We start from the raw sequence: 21861 nt of genomic DNA, 5'->3' as shown, positions 1-21861 counted from the left end.
CCAATCTCTAACCCTAGGGCTGTCTTCTGGGGTGGCTTGCCCATCAAAATCCAGTGCCCCCTTGTCTCCCTACCCTATCTCCCCATTTTCAGCTCTTTCTTCGTTGGTCTGTGGCAGAGTGTACATTTTTGAAGCCAACTCTAGAGCTGCTTTGAGATGTTCCAAGCATCACATCCCGGCCTGGGGTGGGCCTGTGAACTCTTAAGTCAAACTTCTCTGGCCTGTCCACAATAATCACTGACAATGTGTCTAACGGACATCATCATTTTTTTTTATTCATTTTTCTTCTTATATCAGGAGTGTGCCGTCCTTCATTCATCTCCTGTGTCTCAAAAGGTCTCTATCAAGTCCAGGACCAAAACACTGAAAAACAGAACAAACTGCCTGAAGGTGAAGCCACACAAGCATCTACGACTTGCCTGACATGGGGAGGACTGGCCAGTAGAGTTCACAAGCCTTCATGTTGTACGCCGATAAAACTGAGGAGGATGAGGCCAAGACTGGAGCAGAACATTCAACAAGGGTTTGAAAAGAGGAAACTTTACAACTGAAAACGTTAATCCGCTTAGACACAGTCAAATGACCTCCCCATTCCTGAACTTGTGGACCCCTTTAGAAGCAGAACGGCTGGGATAATTCTACAGTCACCCATAAAAGTCTACCACCCCATATTCTTATAGAAGGAATTCGGATTTAAGAAACGTTTTTGAGCTGAACAAGAGGGGCATCTCGGAAAAGACCCACCAAAATATTGAAAACAAGGTACCGAGCAGTGCTGGATCTCGACTACAATTTTGACTTCTGTCCATACTTGCTTTTGGACCTCAGTACCTGTACCAAAACAGTACAGAAGTAAATATCATTTAACTTGACCCCCATAGCTACTCTGTACCCCCAGTCAACAAAGATGCAAGACTCCTTGGTCAACCTCCCTGCTACTCCAAAAATTGTTAAGAAAAGGTTGGTCTCCTTGGAGTCTCTAGTGCATTTATATTAAGTATATACCTTCAAAAAGCAGGGGTACCCCTTGATGTAAATCAAAGAGGTGGGCACCTTGGAGTTCACATTATGTGCAACTACCATTTACTTTCATTACCAAAACAACAAAACCGATTGCAGGTTCTAAAAATGGGGGGTTTTCTATCCTTTTTCAGGACCACTATACCACGTGTCGATTAAAATGCAAGAATACTTCAATGACGTATCATCCATTATCTAAACTGGCTACTTTTACACTTCTGTTTAACAACATCACAGACACAAGTGGCTCATGTGAACGTGGCACACTGACCACAAGGATCGTTTGGGCTCTGTCTATGAAACACTAAGATTTTTAATACCAAACAACATCTTCTTATGAGCAAAACTGCCTCCATCAAGGAAAGGTGAAAAAGCCTAAGAGTTCACTTGAAACTCTGGGGGGCCAAAGTGCGGATTTCCAAATAATGACCAGCTGAAGATGCATCATAGCCAAACAGTTTCCAGTGACCATTTCAACATGCCACCATTTTATAAAACTTTTTTTTTTTTCCAAACAGCGCTGCTATCGGGATATCTGAGCAACTTGAGATCAGCTGCATGCTTGCTGCTTCGCTGCCCGGAGTGTGTCATGTGAAGGGCGCTCGGGACATCCTGATATCAACTCTAGGTCACTGACCTGTGGTCATCTCAATGAATTAGCCATGTCCATGTCACACTAAGCAGCAATATTAGTGTTCCAACTCCCAAAGACAGTGCAGAAGACAGCATGAGCAATGTTTCAGAAAACGGAATCTTCTGGAAGTGCATTGGTGTGGCACATTCCCAGACGCTCTTCAAATGCTACTTGTCTGTAAGCCATGTCCCCTCTCACAGCGCTCCCCACAGAAACTGCCAGCTTGTTGCATACCTTTTCCAGTACATATGTGACAGCTTGACCCCTCTGGCGGCCCAGAATGGGTTAAACAGGTCTGAGGATGTGGTGTTTATATGTCTCACTACATCTGTTCATCTGTTAATCAAATGGCCAGTACAGGGTCACTGTGGCTGATGCCCATCCCATTTTTGGTCGGTACAAGGCCATTCTATGCCAGAGACATCCTTACCCACAGCAAAGCTCAGTTTAACTCTTTTAGGGCTGATTATTTTTTTTCCTTTTCTCCCAAAGATGAATATTTTTCCAAAAAGCTCTGTTTTCTAAAAAAGCACACAAAGCAATGATTTCACATGTAAATCAACATAAAATGTCTGTTGCTGGTGCTGTGGCTGCTCTTGTCACCAGTTTGCTGTTTCTGCTGGCAACTGCTGCACAGGGGTGGCAGTGGTGGGCCGCCTGCCAGGCTATCTTCACACAGTGATGGCGGTCATGTCAGTATAATGCAATCTGGTTTGTACCCCTTGTCACTGTAATTGGCAGTCCTCCCAAGTGAATCGGCTAAACGAATGTGTTCAACATCACGATCATGCTCAGCTGACGCCGGTACCTCACTTTCCTTTTTGATCTTGATCTCCAGATCACTCGCAGCAGAATCACAGTCTGACAAGTCAATATCCATTTCAGCGATAATACAGCAAAACAATGCCCATGAAGTATTTTGGTTTGCTTTTGCTTCACTCTCTTGCCAGATGTCAATGCTTTTTCTGCTGTCGTTTACTTGTTACTTTTCACGCAAACACAGGGAATCTCGGTCAAACCAACAAAGCTAACTTTCCTTCTAGAAACGAGAGTCAAACTAAAATGTAATGTCGGATTTTGTGACAGCCGATTTTGACCCTCTACCTCCAGTGACATCTACACCCAACTCCTTGTGACAAAAGTCAACATCCGCCCTAAAAGAGTTAAATTCATCAATTATCATAAAATGTACAGTATGTTTTGTGGATGTTGGAGGTAAAAATTAATGTCTAGAGGAAATCTACATAGGGCGGTGACCAGGCTGGAGCTGTGCCAGAATATCACAAAACCGCTAAACCACCAAGGTGCAGCTCAGCCATGTCACCTCTCCTATTCTGTGCCCCCTTTGGTGAAGCTGAGGATGCTGGACAATTTTCCTGTTTATTGTTGACACTAGGATTCGGTCGCTGTGTACAGTCCTGAGAGCTTCACTTGAAAGTTCAACTCACACAGCTGTTGACTGGGGTACTCGCCAAAAATCTTCCCTTCAAACTGTGGTGTGCTGTGATCAGAAAAATTCATAACACTGACCCAGAAAGTCAAGGAGTTTAACTTTAAAATCCTTTAATTGTCCTCTGTCTTCTTCTCATCTGGAGCCTTTTCTTCTGTCATCATGCATGTGCAATGCGCGAGTGTGTTGTGGGCCCAAATCAGGAGAACATAACGGGAACGGGTTATGCTGAAGCATATCTACCAGTTTGAGAATGGAGGAGGAGGAGGAGCCCTTGAAGGAACAGTGGCCTCATTACACCCCGCCCCTACTGAAGCCCCACCCCTATATAAACATCACGATGACCGGACGTTGGTGCTCATTCTCAGACCCGTGACTGCTTGGAGGCACATCAGCCCACAGAAGCACTGCCTTTGAAAAAGCCTGGAATGCCAAACAAATTCCACATCTCTCTTTATTTTCGTTGCCTTATTTTTATTAGCATTGCTTCTAATAAATGGGGATCTCAACCTAGACCCCAGCACTTTATCACGTCTTGTCCCATTTTTCCCAACATCGTGTATAAACACATGGCAAACACTTTTTGTGGATTTAATTAGCAACACCACAGTGGCAAAGCTCAATTTTGCTTATCATATAGGTAATTTTTTTTCAATTTGAACCCTTTTTTACAGAACTGTTTGGAATCTAAAGGGGTACAAGGTGTTTATGGGATGCTTTATTGAGCATCCCCATAAACCTATAAAAAAATCAATAATGAAATTTAGTTTCAATTTTGTAAAACATATTTCAAAACTGAACCGTTTTGCACAACACTAGTGGTATCCATAATTTCACTTCTCCTAATGTCTTCTGAGAAAGCCCTGCATCAACTCCATCCAATCTCATAACACCTGACAGACAGACACTGAAGATGTCATTGTCACATAAATCGCCTCATTCTGAATAAGGCTTTGGTCTCAAAAGTGTCGGGAGTGGGAGTCAGGCTACTAGAGTTGGACTGAGGATCTGAGGCTATGGATCTGCACCAGTAATCGGAAGGTTGCCAGGTCAAATCCCCTAAATGCCAAAAGTGACTCAACTCCGTTGGGCCCTTGAGCAAGGCCCTTAACCTGAAATTGCTCTGTCCTAGGTATGATGTTAATTTGCGTCCTGCCCTGCATGTAGGCCCTCCAACCTGCACAAAAATGTAGATGAAACATGGCCTAAAGTCATGCAAAGACTGAAACCATGAAGTCTAAAGTGACCTGTCATCAAGCCTACTGAAGGTGTTGGAAATCGAAAGAAAATAAATCCCTAAAGCCGATGTCACGTGTACAAACTTTCAAGCACAGTCATACTGTGGAGCCAGTGTTGTGCCAAGATTACTAGGTACGCCAAGTTCAGCTGCAATCCCGACCCCTGTTTTTCTTTTTCCATTATTTTGAAGTATGTCAAACTTGAGACATCAGACAGACGAGCTTCTCTTCTGTTTGTGAGGTCCAAAACACCCGCATTCCTTATTCCTTGTTGTATTATATGCCTTCAGATGAGCATTCATTGCTTGTCAGCTCACATCAACACACAGAGCCCACCCACGATCGAAGTGTCCCATCAATCGTGTCCTCTTAGATAAATTATGACAAATATAAAACTGAAAGTCACGTAATGTAACAGATCCTGAAGTTGTCCCCAAAAGACTGATAAACGAAATGCACTTGCTGCTAAAGACTTTTATCCAGAATTTGGATGACCATAAAGTCTTTGAGCTGAACTTCATACCCTCTAACCCATAGCATCATTGGTTGGGAACTCCGGTTGCCCCATATAGCAACGTAGCTAGCAACAGTACATAAAATAAACCTAAAGTAATGGCGCCTACAGAAAACAAAATGGTGTTATGGAAAGACGTTAACATATTTTACCATCTTTAATAAAACATTTTTACAAATAAAATGTGATCAAAATAAGATTTAGCAAACCTTCAAAATCCTTAAATGTATCAAAAATGTCCAAGAAAAAATAAAAAAAATAAACTTATAATGAAATCGCATCATAACAAAAATGTCCATGAAAGAACCTCATTGCTTGACATGTCGGGTATCCAGTCATATGCTCACCATATCACTAACACATGTATTTTAACGGAAATATTATTAAATTAACCACTTCTGTAAAATCACCTCGGGAAGTGTGGCAATACAAGATGGAACTTTTCAACTGAAGATCAGCAAGTAACAGATAAACAAACAATCGTTTTTGGGTGAAGCAGGCACGATGTTACAGCTCTGCAGGTTTTGCTCATATGACACCACAACTGGGGCTGCACTTGATGACTAATTAGGTGTGGGATGTGAAGAGCAAATCTGAATGGAAGAGGTAGGGGTTCACACCCTGGTCAATAAATGGAGCCCACCCAAGGCTCACACCTGCTCTGCTCCCATTGCTCAAATGATGAAGATGAAGAATATGAATTATAATATCGCTTTAAAGATCCTTTCACTGAATTCTTATTTTTTACAGGCTTTGACACTATGAACAAGCCTCTAACCAACCTCAACTATGAATAGTTAAACCAAATAAGACATTTAGGACTAACGTTCTCAATCCAATCAAGGGTGCATTCTAGCCTGGCAGCCCCGAATAGGATGCCAGTCTAAAAGCAAAGTCCAGAGAGACTTTCATTTTCTTCATGGGGATTTTAAAACTGAGGTGGCAGGAAGGACGACGGTGCTGTAGAATCCAACCTACAGCTTATCTTTTGTTGCACTTGTTTTCTTGGCCTTTTCTATCCTTAAAGAAATAAACGAACTCACCTAAACAACCCAAAAGTTCACAGCATTTTAAAGTGACAGAAGAACTTCATTCAGAAGAGAGAGAAATTAGATATGATAGGTCATTGTTCTCGGTGAACACAGGGGGTGCTCTAGTTGTTAATAAAGCCCTCACCTACTACATTAAGCCCAAAGTGAGCAGCCCATGCATTTCATGTTAAGTTTAAGAGCTCTTCAACATCAAGCCACATCTGTTATGAAGTAGCAAACAGAACATTTCACAGATTTAGAACGATTGTACTAAGAACAGCCAAAAGCACACTTTAAACAATAAAAAAATGAAACATAAAAAAAACCTTATAATACTTTTTCTGTGTAAATCTCACTTTAAGACTGTCCGGCTATACAGAGTATTGGCTCAGCATCACCTTGAAACTTGTCTGGCATAGCAGCGCTGGCGTCTTCATCCCAATTGCTGCAGCCTTTGCTCTGATGGTACCTTTACCCAGCTTTACCCACCCACTGTGGGCACATCCTTTGTGCTACTTTAAATGATTCTCCTCAAAAGGCACTTGGAAATACAAAATATGGCGGGAGCAGCCACCAGCAAGAAGGCTCCCCCAAATCCTTTTACCAAAAGTTTGATGGAAAGACAGTGTGTGTTTAGTGGACAGAGGACAATGCAGATTGTGCTGTAGGCCCAACGCCACTCTAATCCAGGGGGGAGTTTTGCTTGCTGCCGTACCTATCCCTGCCAGGAGAGCTGAGGTCTTTGGCCAAGCCGAGCGTGCATCCGTTTCGAATGCTCTGGAAGGCATCTTCACTGGAAGGCTCCATATAGACCACTGAGTTCTTGGTGACGTGTTTTTTCAGTATTACTGTCTGAGGAAACACAAACATACACACAATTAGAAGATGAGGTGGTGCGTTTCATTGATTCCACTTTCTGGCTGCATTGTTAGCCCAAGTGTGGTCTTAACTCACATGACACCTTAAACTCCACACAGTATCCATCTTGTCAGGGACACAAAGCACCGAACAAGCACCATAGTCCTCCCGACATTCTCCTGTTTCAGGATCTAAAAGGTTTTGTCTTGCCAATGCTGAGAGCACCAACTGCAAACTTAGTTTAAAGGAAATCAATAAGTGAGACAACTCAAAACCAGCACTGAATACAATCCTTTAGAGAACTTGGCAAAGTGCAATCGTCTTCAGCAGGGCTGTGCACAAAGACTCCTGCCCCTTTACTCCAATTTTACTGGCTTAAAGAAGGACAGTTTATATTTTTGTTAAAACATACACAAAGTAAAAAAAACTAGCTGAGGTCAAGACCGAACGTCATTAGCTATATCACTGAAGGCACGACCAGAACAAAAATTGAAACTAGGAAATCAAAAATAAATGTTGCAAAAAAACAGAGGTTTATTATCTATAGACAAAACGAGTTCTTACTGCTATAATGTGCTATCTTCTTTAATTTGTGTTGCGTTTCTTGAGGGCTGAACACATGACTCTCTGTTATATAAAAAAAATCCTGGGAAAAGACAAGACTTTTTCAGGGGGACACTTTCATGTCCCGCAAGAGATGAGACTTTGTGCCAAGAGATTTAACCAGCCGGAAATAAAAGACAAAGAGTAGAAAACAAAGTAGAACGTCCTAAAGAGGTTCAAAAATGTTGGCGCGATACACATGCAGAGCAGGTTAGAGAATATGAAAGTACTAAACTTTGAAAGTCTCAAAAAACTGATAGTGAAGATCGCATTAGTGCTAACAAATGGAAATTATTTCTCAGAGAACTGAACAGTGAAAAGAGATTGAATATAGGGACATAGGTGGTATGACAGAAGTATGTAGATATTGTGCGGCTTTAAACTTTAATTTGGAGACTTGTAGATCGTCTAATTCGTGTTGCCATCATAGAAAAGTTGTGTTTCTTCCCAATGAAGAGGCGTATCCACGAAAGTTAAAAGATTTGTTGTTTGGTGAAAGTGAAATCCACATACATGAGAGGCAGAAATGTGAAGTGGCTGGCACGTAGCACAGGTGGGGGGGTTGGTGAGTGAAGCAAGCAGGGGGCAAAGCCCCCTAGTCATACATCAAATATGAGTTTTACAACCCAAATTGATGATTTTTAGTAGTGTGTTGACATTTGCCACAGTGATTTTTCCCAGAATCATCTGGGAGTGTGTGATTTGTGTTGACGTTAGAAGCGCCAGTATATAGACCAGCGTTTTCTTCTGGAGCATCTTATATTAGGATTATAATTTTGGTGTGTGTTGTTTTGTTTTCGTTTGTCCTCTCCTGTGCACAAACAAATATTTTACTGGTTAAAAGATTTTTTGCTTAGTGTTTTGAACTTCAAGACTGGTCGATATGTTTATTCTTAACTACGTCTTCTGATACTTTTTCATTAAAACATTTTACTGTCTCATCTTGAGTCAGTTCACTCATCAATTGACCCCTTGAAGTTAGCAACCAGGATCAGCATCATGACGATGGAGTCCACAAAATGGCAGAACCCAAGGAAAAACAAAATAGTGTCCTGGCAAAATGATAATAACCTACAAGTTCCTCAAAAATGTATTAAACCTGAAACCTAACTTCAGAATCCACATCACTGAATTTCGAAACCCCAGAACAGACATACAATTAGCCAGAATTCATTCAGGATAAAGCATAAAAATGTATGGAAAATATCCACCATTTTCATTGAGAAACACAGAGAAAGCTGTGACAAGCGATGTACCTCCCCTTTATTAGCCCATAATGAACTAAAGCGTGGTTTTTAACAGGAGTGTCACTACACATATTCTTAACAAAAGCACCACAAGTGGAATTTTCAGCCCAGAAGTGAAGCTGTGACTTGTACACAGACATGCACATTTAATTAACTCGGATTCAGTGGACATGTTTTTTACCTCCTGGTCACATTTCTATTTCATGATACTCCTTGGTCACACTCACTCACTTTAACAAATTCTGTATGTATAAAAACCTAAAAGACATTGAGAGATACAAGTATAGAAACATGTAAATACTGGAGGGTTTTATTTTCAGTGTATTATACTTACAGTGCTCAGGGGCTGTCTAATGAGACACCAAAAAAAAGAACTACAAGGCCTGCTACGGCAGACACGGTTGCCCTTCTCTAAATTTCCTATCCCCCCTGAGTTTCATTCATATTAATGTGTCACCAGAGACAGAAACTCTCCTACGATTTTTTAATCTTTATGTTCTAATCCAATAAAATATAGACTTGGTTTAAGGGTCCCGATACTGAAAGGACAAACCCCAAAACTCTTTTTCACTGAAACTCCCTCCTTGTGGTGATGCAATCCAGATGTGGATGGATGTGCACAAGGTTTTCATTATTTGCCAGCCTGCTGACATTTTCAGGTACTGCTTGGAAATCGAAACATGCTGTGCTGGGCAGGGGACAATTTACAAAAATGCTGCTTTCAATAAATCACTTGGACTTATTTATTCCATCGGTCACTTTGTTGCTAAGTTTATAAATTTGCCTTCCAGTCAACGCCACAAAATAAAGCCCTTCATGTGTTCTTCTGACGGTAAGAGCTTTGCTTTATGCATTTGTTTTGCACCCTGACTCCACACACTTGTCATCCCACAAATATCAGGGTAAGGCTGCTTGCCGAATACCTTGATAAGTACAAACCTTTTAACAATGGCAATCACTTGTTAAAGAAACTCGCTATTTGCTTTAGGCTCTACCTATTGTACCTCAAGGAGGTACAATAAAAAATTGAAAAATTGAGTCGTTTATCATTTTTTAGAATCTTTTAATACAGGAGAGGGTTGCAGGGAGCCAGGACATTTCCTGACAGCACTGCATGCAAGGAAAGAACCAACCATTGAAAGAAAAACAACGCTGGGTGCATTCATGCGTGGCCACTTATACTTACACGAGACTAATGTATAAATATCAGTCAGGCTAACATCACGTCTTTGGATGGTGAGATGCAAGCAGAGGTCTTTGAGGAAAAATACACTGATTATATATATATATATATATATATATATATATATATATATATATATATATATATATATATATTGTAATAAAAAATCTTGGGTCAAGACGTAAGCTTCTCAGAAAGACACTTTATTGTCCCGCATGATCTTCTCGAAAAGACACTTTAACATCCCGTGAAACAAAAGGGCAGCTGCTGCACAGGCTTTTAAATGATCGATTGACGTGCAGTGTGATAAGCAGAACATGCAGCTCGGCAGCAGCTGATCTGACCGCATCTCCTTAGCATGCGTTCAGCCCCCTTTCCCTTCACAACGCAAGTGTCAGAAATGCTAAGTGGCTGGCGCGTAGCACACCCTGGGGGTAGGGGGTGCTTGAGCATGGGGCAAAGCCCCCTAGTATGTATATATATATATATATATATATATATATATATATATATATATATATATATATATATAATAGCTTAGTCCATAAGGAGACCCAGCAGATACAGTATGTGCTAAGTAACAACAAAAGATTTTGTGTGGAAATCATCTTATCTAATACTCGGATCACAGTGGTCCACTTATGTACATGTAAAACATCTCCACAACTTACTACACAACTTAAAGGTACTTCTCAGACCAAATTGCCCCACCTTTTTCGGTGCGCCATAGCATGGCATTTGAATCCCATTCTTCTTTTTGTTCAATAGAATGGCTGAACTGAGGAATATGACAATAGCCAGTAATATCCCGGCCAAAACCCACGCAGCTGACTGGTAAATCAAAGCCATTTCTGTCTGGATGGGATAGTCTTCATGAAGAACCTTCACATCTAAAATGAAAAGTATAAAATTGCAAAGAAATATTACAAACAAATGTTTAATTCACTAGTGGTCCCCAGAGTTTAATATTTATTTTTAGGTTTTTAAAAGCCCCCCTCTCTAGACTGGTTATTGTGTCTATTTAGCAGCTTCTGACTCTCGCTGACCCCCACTAAGCGCTGTGCTTTGTGACAAGGCCTAGAATTTCAGAGTCCTTCATAGTGACAGTCATTGATCTCATCTTCTCTCTCTTGGTTTTTAACTTTCCAAAGAATCAGTGGCCTTTCTAAAATATTTAAGGATTAGTCTGAATAGAGATGATCACAGGGTGAAGTTAGCTTTAATGACAATAATAATAAACAAATGGTGAACTGTGTGGATTGACATCCACCTCCTTTTTAAGCTTGCTGATAATCTGGAATACCACACGGAGGCCGTTACATGTCATCCTAAACCACACATTTTTAATACTGGAATTCATCTGTCAAATAACTACCTCCTCTTCATCACTACTGTTCTGCCTATGATGGAATTAGATGAGAATCAACCAAGGAAATAGGACCAGGAAATGGACATGACAAAACCTTTGTGTCAGAGGGACAGACAGAAAATACCAACTAGAAAAGCCAATTGCAGAAACAAAAATCAGAGTCAGGAAAAAAGCAAAATTCTAAGCCCAGAAAATCCATTTTTTTGTTCAATCCTATACAATGCAAAAATGTTGTCTTTTTATCCACAATCTTGGACAACCAGGAAATGAGCAACAGTGACCTTTATTACGTTGCCCACTGATGTTACAAGTCGCACAAAGTAGCAACCCCCTTTAGCAACAGCAAACAAAGTGTAATTTGAAATGGCAGCAGTGAAACAGTTCAAAAAAAGGGCAAAAATAGCAAAAGGCAAAAAAGCATTGCAAATCTGTGATCTCATGAGCTGAAACCGATTATAGAGTGAAGAATCCACAAATACAGAAAAACCAAATGAAAAGGAATACCTGCACAACTCCAAGACAATCTCAATGATACACTGCTGGGCTCCCCTCTCTGACATAAAATAAAGGCAATGGGTGGACCCAGCAGTAGTGACGTCAGGGTGGCTCCATCTCGTGGGGGCTCAACCCACAAAACACAAGAAACATCGGAATATTTAAAGAGACAGTATATAATTATTACAAAATAAAATAACAAAACTAATGCAGTAACATCAGGAATAATGAACTAAAATTCACAAAAACAACAATAAAACACCAGATCTGTGCAAACCCTGGCTGACACATAACAATACTCTTGGCTTTTTTTTTGGTCACTTTGTCAAATACAACAACTGATTACATCAACGCTGACCATTCAGGGTTTTCACCATTTTACAAAACAATTATTTCACTTGGAAAGCAAAACCCTAAAAGATCCGATCAAGGCAGCACCTCTCTTACCTGTACTGGAAACTGTGGTGTGAGGTTCAGTAGTAGGCAGCCTCTGGGTTTGTTCATCAACATAGGATGTCTCAAGGGTCGAGGACCGCGTGGAGAGTATCACTGGGATGACCGTGGTGGTGCCATCTTCAGGAAAGAACGAGACAAAGCTCAAGATTAGTGTCCTCAGCATAATGATTTAAAGTCCATCATTTCTAACAATGGAGATAAATGTAAAGGAATAGGCTGCAATCAGGATTGCATAATGGAGCGACACCCACCATGCAACACTGGAGGTTATTAGGAAATGGGGGAGCGACTACAGGACAGTGAATTCTCATGAATGTCACCTATAGTGAGAATTACAAGGCTGTGGTTTATATGGACATTTGGAGTTTTTTTGGGGTTTATCTTGTCACTGGCAATGACAAATATGGTTGGAGATTTTTCAGGTGAGGAGGACAGAAACTTTGAGGTCAGGTAAGTCTACTCAGTGGCAGAGAGTGGTGATGTGTTGGATGATGATTAGCAACATAAGGAAGAGTTTCACTGTAATAATACGGAAACAAGGACTCCTGCTCTGATCCACAGTACCACTTCACTGCTTGTGGTGGGCATGAAGTTTGTCAATTACAAAGGCAACGTAATTTATGTAAAAATGTATGAAATATAACTCTGTGACACTTTGGGCTTCAGTGACTAAATGTATACTCTGTATTTCAAAACAACAAGTAGAGCTATTAATTACAATTTCAGTTAGGCCAGATTTTCAGACCAAGAAATGTAGCTGTGCCAGGCATTTTCAGCAGTCGGTAAGCAGTAGGTAATGACAAATTTTAAATCAGCACAAATGAATGTATTTAAAACAAATAGTTTAATCACCGTTTCCCTTTTACATTTAGTCGCATCTGACACAGACACATGAAATATGTACATAAAAACAACAAAAAAGCTATAAATGAACAGAATTAGAGATGGTAGCAATACCTTATTCCACTTTTGAAATAAAAAATAAACATTTTGCTCACATCTCACCCAGACACATCTCAAAATGCATAAAATCAAAAAAAGTACACAATATTAGCAATAACATTGATTTCCCTTTTGAAATATGAGATCCTCCCCCAATTCAAAGGGGTGGTCATGACAGGCAGGAGATTTGTTTTTTCCTAGAACTTAAACTCATTCACACAGTTTTAATCACTCAGAGGTTAAATTTGAGTTCCACAGCAACACCTTTCGAGAAAAAAAACTGCCTTAGTAAATGTTTAACAGAAATGCACTACGTATGGCGTGAAAATAGATTACCGTAGATCCCGTTATATAAGCCGAGAATTTCGTCCTAGATTTTTGGCTTGGAGTTTGGCGGTCGGTTTATACAACGAGTATCGTTTCAGATTCAAGATTTCCAGCGCAATGAAGGTTTTGCCGATAAATATGGAAGTAAATAATGACGAAACCACAGAGCCATCTTTCAGATGAAGAAGTAACTTTGCATGCTGGTACTTTAAATTAAATGAAGAATTTATTCAAAAAAGTGTTTTAGTTGTTGATTTTATTAATAAAATTTATAATAAATTATCGGGAAGTTTAAAATGAAATTTTTTATTTTGATTTACGATCAACATCTTTGTTACTTAAACGGATGCGGTCACGTGTATCCGCTTAGCGATTGTAAACAAACAACCGAGCGTTAGTAGTGTCAGTCGGAGCCCAGATACATGTGTTTGTGGATGTAATTTCCGTCATTGCAGTGATTTACCTATATATATATATATATAATTCATTAAGACCATGCAAGCAAGACACATAATTGCTAAGGAAGGAAGAGAAGGTAAAAGAAAGCGATCGCAATCGAAACGAAGATGGACATTGTGTGGAAATATCTCCTCCCTTACTGCAGCCCAAAGATGTCAAATTAAATGGTGAGTACAGTATGAAATTGTTTCTAGAATAGAATGCCTTTTATTGTCACTATACGCATCACAATGAGATTAAAAGCAGCTCCTTCAGTGCAGAAAAAAGTTCTGTATAGGGCTTATATGGTTGTTTTTTAGCTTTAGCATAACGCCGGATCTGCGGCCCCGCTTCTGCTTTCTTTTCCTCCTCCGTCTGTGTCGTCTCCTAGACCTGACAACAATCCACGGAGAGCCCGCTGGTCTCGCTATGTTGTCTGGGATGTTGTGCGTGTGATGAAAAACACTCGAAACAGATGTCTGGCTCTGGACACCGATGTCTATAAGGTTCTGAATGGTGTAGCGGATGTTCGCCAAACCGATTGTGCACAAACAAGGACAAAAAAAAGTACAAATACAACAAAAAAGTGCACTGAAAAGGAGAGCCCTGAGCCGCTGTGACCATGCTCCTAGCTTAATCGAAGTAGGCTTGGCACTTTTTATAACTTTTTGGTTAGTACATTAGAAAAATGATTGGTGTTTTGGTAAATTATGCACATTATATTGTATATCAAAAATGCCGGAAGTCTCAAACTCTCGCCGATATACATTATAAATATACCCGAAGAGACACTTTTAAGGAAATTTAGAAAATTTTGCTTGGAGAAGGGGGTCGGCTTAAATACCAGTCATCGGCAAATGCATGTAATTTAGTAGGTAGAGAAGGGGTTCGGCTAATATACCGAATCAGCCTGTATTCCGGGGTCTACGGTAGTACATTTATTTAATGATTTGTCTTTAAAATGTAAATGTACACTGTTTTTGGGTGTCATGTAATGAATTTTTAACTATAACTATTATTATTTTTTTTACTAAATCTTATTTTCCATGTTGATGAGCTCCTGTTGAAGAATTTATTGGTAACAGAACATATAGCACGCACGCCAAAACGACTGAAGTAACAATTAACAAAGTGGATTTTTTGATATCATTTTAACAAAGTCTACTGTCCTCCGTCAATCACAGAGCAGCCTTGTAAAGCGACAGTAATACACCTGCAACCTTCAAACACAGACTTCATCACATTGCTGTATGTGACGAAACATCAGGCAGGCGACATCTATGTTAAAGGCACATCCGCTTTACAATAAAAATGGCCTTTTGCATCTGTTACAATATAATGGTGTAAACTTTCAATGATTTCATTCGCCAAGGCCGATCTAAGCAGAAATGATAACCGCCAAAGCCTATTTTTGGTTGCATTTAAGACCATTTTAGTTGCAGTCTGGACTCCTGGCGGGACCACAGACTGGACCACTCGGAGTTTGCCTCTGGGCTGCACGTGGCTCGTGGCCTGCCATTTGAATAATGCTCATCTAAAGATTACAGTGATTTGGAATTCTGGCACTGTAAATTGTCGGGACAGTGCCGCCATGATCTCCTAGCTGTGATGTGTTTGGATGTGGCCAACAACTTCAGCACCAATTTTAAGCCCCTATTGGGTACTTTTTGGAAAATATTATGTTCAAGAAAAAATCCAATTAGCCAGAGACCATTGACATCCAGCAACTAACAACAGCATGGGAGTCCTTACATCACTTGAGATGGAATCTGCTGCCTGTGAAGCCACAAGATATAAAATGGTATTAAAAAAAACATATTTTAGGCACACTACTAATACATCAAACTCCAGTCTATTATCACTGTTATTTTGGCACATGACACAGTGTTACAAACATCTCTTTGATAACGTGACTAGAAAATATAAAAATAATCCAACTTTCAAACCAGCTAACCAAGTCTCCAAATGCATCTCAATGCTACGGCATGCATACATTTTTGTACTTGCTTGATCTTAATAACAACAAAAATAAATATCACCAAAATACCCCCTAAAGCCATGCAAAGCAGTAAATGTTAATTAAAGAATACCCAAGTAGAGGGTGGCAGAAATTGGCCAGCAAATAGAGTAGACTGAAGAACAATGACAAAAAGAGGGAGGAAACACCATGATGGAGCAACCCCAAGCTAAGTCCTGATCAACTTAACTGCACTAAGTCATCTTGGAATTGTAGAACTGGGTGGGCTGTTGATCTGTAATGCATTACGTTCTGAGATGGTGTCATGGACAACATGGGTTGACTGGCGTCCTGGCTGAGATGTGTGGTCCCTTACCTGGTTGGGATGCTTTTATAATGGAGGGCACATGGATGGGTGGAATTGTCAGCCAAAGATTTGACGGGCTACCCTGCAATCCATTAAGAATGCTATTTCTCTAAAGTGTTTATCTTGGTAGTGGTGGCATTGTTCTGCTCTAGACTCCTGGTAGTTATGATAGCCTTCCTTTAATTATTTTTCAATGGGACAATATGGCTCTGAAATGTGCCAGACATTTTAATCCTGATCCATATAGAGTAGTGATCTTCCTTATTCTCTTTCTGGGATTGACATATGTGTCCTGGCCTCATAAATCTGAAATTGGAAGAGTTTTAGGTCATCCAGTAGACTACGTGACATCCTGCTATTCAAGTGGAGAGGTTTTACGGTCCTTCTCCACACAACAAGGGTTATATGAAAAACTGAAGTCTCTCCTTCCAAGAAGTGTTCATACCTTGGCTGTGGCACTTCAGATTGTGCTCAGGTCTGTCCTATTTGCTTTAATTCTCCTTCAGATACGTCTAAAACTTAGTTGGAGTCCAACTGTTGTAAATTCAACTAACTGGACGTGGCTTAGAAAGGCACACATGTACCTGTGTATAGACACACTGCTTGTGAGGACAAAAACCAAGCCATGAAGTCCAAGGAACTCTCTGTAGCCCTCCATGCTCAAACCATTTCTAAGACTCTGAGTGTTCCCAGGAGGACATTGGCCTCAAGAAGTTTGAAACTGAACAGAAAATTGAACCAGGACTCTTTCCAGGTGTGGCTTTCCATCCAAACTGAGTAACCTGGGCACACATTTGTCTTTCCAAATGATGTCCAATCAATTCAATTTACCAAAGGTGGACTCCAGGCAAGTCGTAGACACATTTCAAGGACAGTTAAAGCAAACAGGAGGAACTGCACCTGAGCACAATTTGGAAGCGTCTGAATACTTCTATGAAGGGGAGATTTCAGTTGGTGGTTTTTAATCAACTTGCAAATCATTCTGAAAACACTTTTTCACTTTTAATTATGGATTATCAAGTGTAGATTAATGGACAAAAATGGCAAATGTATCCATTTAAAATGAAATCTACACACAATAAAGTGGGTAGAAAGTGAAGGAGATGTTCTGAATCTACAGCACATTCTCAGAGTGTATTCACACTTTTGTGAAAGGAGTTACAAAATAAAAAACCGAGAAGGACTGAACAGGACTTGCATCCTTCAGGCTATGCGAGCTTTCATCCTGCGCCAACTGTAATGAAATGGAGCGGCTTACCTAAGCACTGAGGACAACACTGTCCTTTCCTCAAGACTGGGATGCGGCAGAATGCTTGAGGGCATCCTTGTGAGAAGCACCTGATGGTTCCTTTATTACAGATGCAGCTTGTGCACGGATTCTCTTTCCATGACTCTCCAGCCAATGAGATTTCCCCATTAGTGGACACGCAGAACTCCTGCTGGCTGGCGTTGATGGGTAGCAGCTTCAGTTGGTCATCTGTTGGACGAGAGTTCATTTTCTGCTGTTAAATTAAGGCTCTGCACAATGCCAGTTTCACATTTTTAATTTGTTTCAGTGCCTTTTCCCCAAAACACATTCTGCTTTTTCTTCATAACTGGATTGGCCCCACAAGGATTATAATACGTATTTACAACTAAAGATGCAATTCAACTCAAAACAATAGCTGCTCTGTTTTTTTCCCACATAGCTGATGTCACCCACTAATATCCTGTTACAGTTCATGGAAGCAATAAAAGTTACATTAATTGTTATTTGTGATTTTTTCCCCTCTCAAAACTGATTATGAAAAATGCCAGCTGGCATCTCCATGGACCTGGTGGATGCCACAATAATGACACACACATGGGCACATGGCGTACCTGGGCAGGCATAACAACATGCAGTCTGAGCTTTGAAAGGTGAGTGACACAACACTGGCGGGCACACCTCAGTGTCACACAGAACCCGACCCTGGCGGCACGTGCAGCGAGTGCAAGTGTCCAACTGCCAAGTCTCTCCTTCCACGTACAGTTCCCCACCAGGTGCTCTACACACCACCAGATCAGGGGGTTCAGGCTGCCCACTTCCAGAGTCATCTGAAAAACACAACATTGAAAAAATGGGTACCTCCTGCTGCTTTCAGCCAAGATATAAAACAGAAATACCTGCAGGCAGAATTATAGCGGTGTTTGTCATTTGTCACTGGAGATGACACTAAACCTTAAGTCCTGGGGGTGCTCTCCCATGATTCCATTATATGAGGGTTAATGGGGAATGCTGGAAGCCTTTTGACGTAATGCCAGCTGTCATGATTTGGGCTGTTAAAAATTCTCTATGCCGTTGCATTTAGCTCCCTTCTCAATTCTGAGTTGGATTATTAAAAATATAAAACTGAAATATTTCATTTATCGAAATATTCAGACTTTTTGGTATGGCACTTCAAATTGTGCTTTGTCCATCTTGTTTCCTTTAACTGTCTTTGAGCTGTGTACAGACCCTGACTGGAGTACACCAGTGGCACATTAAACTGAAAGGCACACATGTACTTGTGTATAGAAGGTCCTGCAAATCACCATTCAAAGCCATGAAGTCCAAGGAACTCTGTGTAGACCTCCACCATCATTTTGTGATGAGACACAGATGAGGGCAAGGGGATCAAACCATTTCTAAAGCTTTGAGTTTTCCCAGAAGCACCGAGACCTCAACAATTGTGAAATGGAAGAAATTTGGAACAACCAGGACTCTTCCTAGAGTTGGCTCTCCAACCAAACTGAGTAACCAGACAAATAAAAGCCTTGGTCAGGGAGGTGACCAAGAATCCAATGGTCACTCTAACATGACTTTTGATGTCCTATGTTGAGATGGGAGAACCTGTGAGTAGGACGACCTTCTCCACAGCACTCCAGCAATCAGGTGTTTTTGGTAGATTAAAGGCTAGATTAAAGAACTCTAAGAGAACAAGAAAAAAGATCTTTGGTCTGATGAGACATGATTTCAACTCATTGGGCAGAACTCCTGGCATTATGTCTGGTGAAGACCAGGCACTGCTCACCACCTGCCCAACACCATCTCTATGGTGAGTCATGGTAGTGGTAGCATCATGCTAGGGGGTCAGGAAGAATGGTCAGAATTAAGTGAATGATGAACGCAAGCAAACACAGAGAGGTCCTTGAAGAAAACCCAAGGCCTACAGCCAAGGCAACGTTGGTGTGGATTTAGGACTAGCCCTTGAGTCTCTTTGAGTGGTCCAGCCCAAGCCCAGACTCCTGCCCCAGAGTGTACATGATGTAGACTGGGGCAACAGTTCACCTTTCAGCATGACCCAAAGCATATAGCCAAGACAATGCTGCAGTGGCTTTGGTGTGACTCTGTGACTGTCCTGGAGTTGCCCAGCCCTAGAAGATGTGTGGAAAGACCTGAAGATGGCAGTGCACAGACACTTCCCATCTAATCTAACATAGCTTGAAAGGATCTGCTAGGAAGAATGGGATCAACTGCCCATATCCAGGTGTGCAAAGCTTGTAGAGCTTTAATCCAAAACTGGAATTGGTTGGTTTGTCCAATGGGTTCTGGTTTCTTACATTGTTTTAATTTAGTGGAGAAAAGTCAACATGTAGTCCATGCTATTAAATGTAAGTAAAACTGAGCATAGAAATAAATGATATGAAGTAATCAAGTGACGTTGTAAAAAGAGTAATGGAGACCTTGCTGTGGATTATCACTTTCTAGATTCTGTCTGTTGACAGACGCTGTTAATAAAGCAAAGCATGGCAGGCGGTTCAACAGCTGTGTGCTGCACAGTCCTGCTCTATATGATGATTGCATTCAGATGCCTACAAACACATCCTGTAAACACGCAAGGTAAAGTCTTGGAGAAGAGTTTGTCATTGTATCATATAAATCGTGAATTGGACTTTTAAATTCTGCAAGAAGCCAAATAATAAAAGTGAATTTTTCACCACAGCAACTAAGAAAAAAAATTATCTGAAGACAGTGCAATATGTCTGAGCTTTTCTTTGCACGACTTTGGTGTATTTTACCTTACCTAAGCCATCTGCAGTAATTAGTGGTGCTTTCTCTGCATTAAATGAATGTTCTTTGATTAAGAAGAAGCCGCACTGAACTGACAGGTTGGCCTGCTGGGGCCTCTTCAACTACACTGCATGGAATTAACACAAACACAGGCACTTACCTTCACAGCTTGGACAGCACTGTTCATCTCGAACCACAGGATGAGAGCAGTTTGGGACCAGACAGGTAATCAGTACACACATCTCATGACCAGCATGGCAGTAGCAGTCCCGGCAGCCGTCATGCCAGCTCTCTCCTTCTTTGTAGCGATGGCCTGATGTAGTCAGGCAGTAGCTGATCTTTGGAGCTAATGGTGGTGTTGTTGTTAGGACTTCATCAGTCTCTGACAAATGAAAAGATGAAGGAACAATCAGAGAGAAGTCTTTTCAGTAAAAGGCAAATAGAAGTTCACTTGGAGTTTGCAAAAAGACACCTAAAGGATTCTCAGAATGTGAGAAACAAGATTCCCTTGGTCAAATGAAATCAAGATTGAACTTTCTGGCCTCAATTCTAAGCATCATGTCTGGAGGAAACCAGGCAGCGCTCATTACCTGCGCAGTACTACTACTAAAATGATGAAGTATGGCGGTGGCAGCATCAGGAGACTAGACAGGGTTGAGGGAAAGCTGTATGGAGCAAAGTGCAGAGATATTCTTAATGAAAGCCCTGGACCTTAGAGGGGGCCGAAGGTTCACACAGGGATGTTCTTGAGTTGCTCAGCTAGAGCTCAGACTTGAACACAACTGAAAATCTCCGGAGAGACCTGACAATGCCTATTCACTGATGTTCTTCATCCAGCCTGCCGGAGCTGGAGAGATCTGAGAAGAAGAATGGCAGAAACTTCCCACATAGGTGTGTGAAGTTTGTTACATCAGACCCAGCAAATCTCCAGGATGGAGCTGCTGTTAAAGGGGCTTCAAAAAAGTGCTGAGTGCAGAGTCTGAATATTTGTGTCAGTGTAAGATTTTAGTTTTTCATTTTTAAAAAATCTGCAAAAATTCCTGAAATCCTGTTTTTGCTTTGTCATGCTGGTGTACTGAGTGTTTCTGGATGAGGAAAACTGAACTGCAGCATAACAGCATCTGTAGAAGTGAAGGGTCTGAAGACTTTGTGAAGGCATTGTGCATCTTTAGTGAAGTTAAAACAATTAATAGTAAAAGTGGTCCTATGTGTAAAGAAATCAATGCCTCATACAGCTACTGTAAAGCTTCTTAAAAATTCACAAAAATGTGCTTAACTAAGAAAAATAATTAACAATAAACTTCATATCACTCTTAACAGAGAAGAATGGAGTTTTCTGCACTGTTTGATAAATTAGAAGTATAAACATGTAAGGGAAAAAGTGCTTGGAACTGCCTGCCTGTGACATCCAGACATCATTTGTACCAACACAATTAAATTACAGAGGAGTTTAAATACAACATTTTAACTTTATATTTTTGTTTTCTAAATCTTTTTTCAACGAATCAGATGTTTATTCAAGACTTTTAATATGTTTCACTAATTTAGGACTTTAGATAATGCTTAATGACATCAGGATGTTTGTGGAAAATACCATTTATCTGTGTACTGATTGGTGTAGAGCAGGTGTCTGCATAACGCCATTCGTAGAATTCACACTATAACGTGGCATACGGACAAAAGCGGAAATGTACGTATGCACAAAAAAATCCAGATGCAT

General features: G+C 40.7%; 1 protein-coding gene across 2 annotated transcripts in view; it reads right to left on the bottom strand.

The window, feature by feature from the left end:
• Positions 1 to 4604: 4604 nt before the first annotated feature.
• Positions 4605 to 21861, bottom strand: part of LOC120518319 (cysteine-rich motor neuron 1 protein-like) — a 165653-nt gene continuing 148396 nt past the window's right edge. For both annotated transcript variants that reach the window (XM_039741057.1, XM_039741058.1), the window contains 6 exons: positions 20302 to 20523; positions 17990 to 18205; positions 17388 to 17606; positions 12090 to 12215; positions 10490 to 10668; positions 4605 to 6739 (listed from right to left, as the gene is read on the bottom strand). In XM_039741057.1, the coding sequence (XP_039596991.1) occupies positions 6569 to 6739; positions 10490 to 10668; positions 12090 to 12215; positions 17388 to 17606; positions 17990 to 18205; positions 20302 to 20523 (1133 nt within the window). In that variant the 3' untranslated portion in view covers positions 4605 to 6568. The remainder of the gene's footprint in view (positions 6740 to 10489; positions 10669 to 12089; positions 12216 to 17387; positions 17607 to 17989; positions 18206 to 20301; positions 20524 to 21861) is intronic.

This window comes from Polypterus senegalus, chromosome 18 (assembly GCF_016835505.1).
Source record: "Polypterus senegalus isolate Bchr_013 chromosome 18, ASM1683550v1, whole genome shotgun sequence".
Classification (NCBI taxonomy): domain Eukaryota; kingdom Metazoa; phylum Chordata; class Cladistia; order Polypteriformes; family Polypteridae; genus Polypterus; species Polypterus senegalus.
Note: the sequence above shows the minus strand (reverse complement) of the source record. Positions and strands in the feature narration are given on the sequence as shown.